Genomic DNA, 5765 nt, shown 5'->3' on the forward strand with positions numbered 1-5765 from the left:
TCGCAAAAAGATAAATTGAAATCCATCACAAGTTTTCAAACACTCAACTTTCAACACAACTCAAAGAATTTTGGAAAGGCAAAAGCAACCAGCAAAGTACAGGTGACAGCTTCAATTACTTCAGTAATTCACAATCTAGAGTCAAGAGAAAGTAGTTTGAAATGCCATGAAAAAACAGCATATTCTTCCCTTCTTCCAGTTATCATGGTGGAACCTCTCAAGTGAAGGAAGAGAAGCACAACTGCCCATGTTTTGGATATGACACATGGGTCGTCAGTGCAACCTGAGAGCAAGGATGAAATTCAAGGGAGAAATCAGGCTAAGAGTAAGAACAGTTCATTGAGACATAGGTTGTTCTGAATGACACCAGGGGACATTAATGGGTTACCAGACACGTCAATCATCAGTGGTATTGTGTATAGCAAAGTCACAATGAGTGTACAACATGGATCAAACTCCAATGAACCTTTAGGCTTACAAGTATGTCCACATTGCTAATGTTCACCCAATTGGGAACTGGGGCATGGAGCAAGTATATGACTGACAGGATGAACCTTGGCTTATCTATCATTTCTAAACAGGGTTATTTTAGGAAAGGATGGAACCAGGTTGTCTTTTTTGATATGAGCTCATCTCTTCTCATTGTCAGAGAAGTTGGGTCCTTCTTGTCACTTAGAATGGTTGTGGTCCACATTGGGGGAGATCTAGTTCTTACTCTGGGAATTGGTTCCTGTCTCCCGAGGGAAAGGCATTGCACTATTTAGCCTCTCAGAGTTGATTGACAAGAACGTTTTTCTGTTACCTGTTCAGCTGTTATCAGCTTCAGAGGAGCTTGGAACCTTGCTTTAATGAGAGTGACTGTGGTACATTTTATTGAACCTCTGTCTTTCACAGTGAGTATCATTTCCTGTATCAAGTGCAGACACCTCAGCCTGATAACAAAGCTGTCTCATCCCACAGTCAAAAACTTTCTAGATCCCACCAATGGCTTTGTGCTTTTCTATTGCAATTCCATGGAACAAACTTGCAAGGGACATTGTCATGGGCATTAGGGCTCTGGTTGGACTCATGGCTGTCCACTGCCATGTGAAGCAGACCCTCATGTGGATTCTTTGGCACTCTATTTTGTTTTTTTTTTTTTTTGGACAGATTCAATAATTAACACATTACATACATTCTTCCTAGTGGTTGTACAAGATGTGGACATGATATCCTATTTATAAACACTATTAGAACAAATCCTTCTATTCATTAAGAGAATGTAACTATATATCTATCCTAACCATTTTGAATACACAGATACAAAATGGGCATTCACGTGTATCCCTTTTTGATTTAGTTCCATCCTTTGAATATTATAGGTGTGTTAACTCAGCAAAATATTCTAAAAGAGTTCAGCAGTCCATAATAGTATTGGGTCTTCCGCTTGACTGGCAATGTCAGAAATTGTTGACCTGAGTCCCCTATAGCTCAACATAACAGCATGGCTTTACTTCTTATATTTCATTTTTATACTTTTCTCCTGGATGGTTAAGACCAAGGCAAAGCAGGACCTATGCAACAAGAGTTGTAGCTTTTGAGTCTAATAAGGTCAGTGAAATCCCCTCAGGATTTATCATGAGATCCTGTACCTCAGATTGTAGAACCTTTGTCAGTATGAGACAAATGGATGAGTCATGGCCAAATAAAGGCAGACCCAGGACTTGAACCTACGACCTCTTGCTGTGGAGCCTAATGCGGAAACTGTTACGCTATCTCTCCAGCTTGGTGCTCTTGTATGAGGACAGATTCTCTGCATTCATTCTAGTTGACTCTTTTGGTAACTGATACAAAAACTGTACAAATAATGGATCCTGTGTTGCATTGTCTTACTTCTAGGCATTGACTACAACATGTCTCAACCATATGTATTTCTCCTGTCACTTTAAATTAATTGAGTTTATTTCCATTTTCTGCATTGTCCCAAAAGAATCAAAAGCATCACACAATAGTGAGATATAGACAGCCATGTTGACACCAACAGAGTGTCTCATAGCTAAATCTTGGAAGAAACCCAAATGTATCCCAACCAACAAATAGATGCAAAAATTGTGGTTTTTAAATTTTATAGAAATGGGAAATTACTTAGCCATAAAGAAAGGTAAAATTAAAACATTTGTTGGTAGATAAACTTAGACCATAATGATCGGTTGTACAAATTAGACACATATGTGCAAATATGCCATTACCTCTCTGATGTGAGAAAGGGAATATTTATATAGGAGAAAAATGTGCAGAAGACACTGTGGAATAGGAAGAAACTCACGAAAAGGAAAGGGAAGATAGGGAGGGCACAGGGGATGGGAAGGAAGGCAATGAAAAGATGAGCGAGGAGGGATAAAATGAAAACCACACTGTCTGACCATGAAGGGCAAGATGGTTTGAAAAGAAGGTCTGGGAATATGATTTTTAAAAAGAAGAATCAACATATATCATGCACAGACAAAAATTTTACCAGGGACCCTGAATTTTACAAAACTGACTGAGGTTAGGCTTTACTTAAAGCTCGGTTCCCTCCTAGGAGCATCTCTTTCCTTCACTGAGCGCAGGACCAGCTGGGTGCACTCACTGAACACCCACTGGATGTTACTATGGTCCATAGCACAGGTGAACTGAGGATAGCAGTGGCTATCCTCATTGCCACCAGCACTGGTGACACTCAGAAACTTGTCATGGATGAAGTACTTGGCCCGGATCACACAGGGGTCCTCTCCGGGCTCAGGAACAACACCATCAGGAGTAGTGTAGTGAGCAAATTCTGGAAAGTGGTCCTCGAACTTGGATGTCCCAGAGAGCACCTTCTCAGCCAGCAGATCTTGCTTGTTGAAGAAGAGAAACACAAGGGAGGGGTGGGGACATCTGCACCAGAGGGACCTGAAAATGTTGAGAGCCTCCTGCAGTCTGTTGGTTCCCATGAAATTCTGGTCATAGCTGCTGCTATCTACCATGAAGATGATGGCACTGAAGTTTTTGAGAATCTCGGCCCATACCCCATTGATGTAGCACAGCCCGTTGGGGTACAACATGTGGAAGTTGACTTCATCCATTTGGAACTTGGCATCAAAGATTCTGGGGATGTGGAGGTGGCAGTGAAAGATATCCTTGGGTTTGGGCTTGTAGTTGGGCTTCCTGATGGTGTTGATTTTGTCCAGAAAGTAGCAGGAATGGTCCAAGAGTCCAGCCTGCATACAGCGGTCACAGCAGGAGCACATGCCCTCGTCATCCCAGAGTGCCTTGGCATGCTCAAAGAACTCGGGTGGGAAACTGAAGTTGTGCTGGTTCCTGGTACCCAGGATGTAGTCTATGCTGAACTGGTTCTTAGGGTTGGCCAGTTCTGCGTGTGGATGCAGGGTGCTCATGGCCACCAGGACATTTTCAATTGCTTCCTTCAGGGAGTTTCTGACCTTCTGCACTTCAGAGGTCCGCTGACTAGCTCCATTAAACCAAGACCCAGGCAGCATCTTCACCTGCTTGAAAAGGGTGCTTTTGCCAGATCCCACGGGCCCCAGAAGAAGCAGGCGGTGCGTGGGTCCATTCAGGTGCTTGTCATCCTTCAGCTGTCGGTGTGTCATTCTTATCGCCTCACCCAGCTCCTCATCCTTGTTCTGGGGGTCTCTCCTGTAGAATCGAAAGCAGCTCATGGCGAGGCTGATAGAGCAGTCCTAGAGGCTGTGGTGTGGAACCCGAGATGCTGAAGGCACTGCAGGCCCAGGAGACTGCACTTCAGTCCCAGAAGACCACGCTTCAGACCCAGGAGGCCATGCTGCAGGGCCAGGAGACTGCACTGGTAGTAGAGCAGGATTCGTGTGGCTCTTCCCCTGCTCTTCTTCCTCTGGAACCTGGTTACCAGTGGCCACTCATGGCCCTCTGGATTTCAGTGTGGGCTTTGAGCGCTGGCCACAAGAGGAGGCAAGGGATATAAAAGTTAGAGGTGGGTGGAGGAGAGGGCGGGAGCCAGGCAGTGAGAGGCGTGTCCTACATCCTGTGTGTTTTCTGGTTGGAGGATCTCAGAGTCAGGCCAACCCCAGAAGGAAGTGCTTGAGGCCTCCTTCCCACACCTGTCCCTGCATCACCATCCCTACAGAAAGAGGATGGCAGGGAAGACACCACCCTGTATGGAAGTGCGCCAAACCCTTTACTCTTTAATTTTTAAATTTTCTTGAGACTGGGTCAGTCCTGGCCTGATAGAGGTGCTTGTCCTCCTTCAGCTTTCTATGCATCCTTCTCCTCACCTCACACAGCTCCTCATCTTCGCCTTTGCAGGCTCTTCTTTAGCTTCTAGAGCAGCTCATGGTGAGGCTTTTAGACCAGGCCTGGATGCTGTGGTGGAGTAACATAGCTGCTGAAGGTACTGATGGCCCAGGAGACCTGCTCTGCAGGTGCAGGAGACTACACTGAGGTTGGAGAGCAGGATTCCCGCAGCTCTTCCTGGCTCTTAGTTATCTGTTGTCCTGGGTCATAGGTGGCCACTCCTGCTCCTCGAGTTACAGTGTAGGCTCTGAGTGCTGGCCAAAAGAGGAGCTAGAGTGTAGAAGAGGGAGAGGTGGTAGGAGTAGACAGTAGGAGACAGGTGTGTCCTTGTTCCCCAGTATTTTCTAGTTGGAGGATATCGAGCTGAGGCCAACTGTGATAGAAAGTGTTGGAGGCCTCCTTCCCTCTCATGTCCTTGCAAAGCAACCCTCAGAGCAAGAGGAACTCAGTGAAGACCCTGCCCTGGAGGCAAACGTTCCAGACCCTTTAACTTTTATTTTGTTTGTTTTGTTTTACTTGAGACTGAGTCAGTTCATGGAGATCAGGCTAACCTTGAAGAAAATATGTAGCCCAGGATGGCTTCAGAGTCATAGAATCTTCCTGCCTTAGTATCCCCAGTCCATTCAACATTTTTAATTAATCCATAGGCTTTACTTGTTTGTCTTCATCTGCAAATTTTATAGGGTTTTCTAGGTTTACTGACTTTGATTCTTGTATTCTGAATATGAATCCTATGGATGAGAAGATTTGCAGGTGCTTTTTCTCTCATTTTGACAGCTGACTTCACAATCAGTTGTTTCCTACGCAGTGCAAAATCTTAGCAGTGCAGAATTTTTTTAATTGGATGCAGTGCTCTGTACTTTCTTTGATTTAGCTGCCCAAGCTTCCGGTGTCATTCCCGAAAAATGATCTCAACCACAGAGGGAGGGAGTGTTCACACTGGTTTTTTTCCAGTGTCCTATGGGTTGGTGTCTTCTGTTTAATATTTCAATTCATCTGGGTTGAATTTAGTGGATGATATAAGGTCAAGATCTCCTTGGTTTTTAGTTCTAGTGTGCCTTTACCCAGTGTAACCAATGCCAATTATTAAATAGCTGGTTTCTCCCATTGTGTATAATTTGTGCTTTTCCCAAGCATTAGTTGGTTCTGAGAGCAGGGTTTCTTCTGGGATAGCTATTGCATTCCATTGGTGGGTATATATCTTTATGGCAGCAAGATACTGTTTTCATAGCTGAAGCTTTGTAATATAATTGAAATTCATGAGTGTTAGACCTCAGTCTTTATCCTTGCTCAAGATTCCTTTAATTACTTCAAGTCTTCAGTGCTTCCATGCAAATTTTGCAACTTTCCTGCTTCCATGCAGAAAATGCTATTGGGATGGTAAGAAGTTGCACTGAACCTGCGCATTGTCTGGGCTTGCATGGATACTATGATGGCACTGAGTCTTCTGATTGTGAATATGGTCAGGTATTTAT

At 44.3% G+C, this 5765-nt stretch overlaps 1 protein-coding gene across 1 annotated transcript; it reads right to left on the minus strand.

Annotated features, from left to right (window-relative positions):
• Nucleotides 1-2534: 2534 nt before the first annotated feature.
• Nucleotides 2535-3680, minus strand: LOC101564147 (guanine nucleotide-binding protein G(s) subunit alpha-like). Its single transcript, XM_004643945.1, has one exon. The coding sequence runs from the start codon at nucleotides 3678-3680 to the stop codon at nucleotides 2535-2537; it is 1146 nt and encodes a 381-aa protein (XP_004644002.1).
• Between the last annotated feature and the right edge of the window lie 2085 nt (nucleotides 3681-5765).

This window comes from Octodon degus, unplaced genomic scaffold (genome assembly GCF_000260255.1).
Source record: "Octodon degus isolate 3935 unplaced genomic scaffold, OctDeg1.0 scaffold00186, whole genome shotgun sequence".
Lineage (NCBI taxonomy): Eukaryota > Metazoa > Chordata > Mammalia > Rodentia > Octodontidae > Octodon > Octodon degus.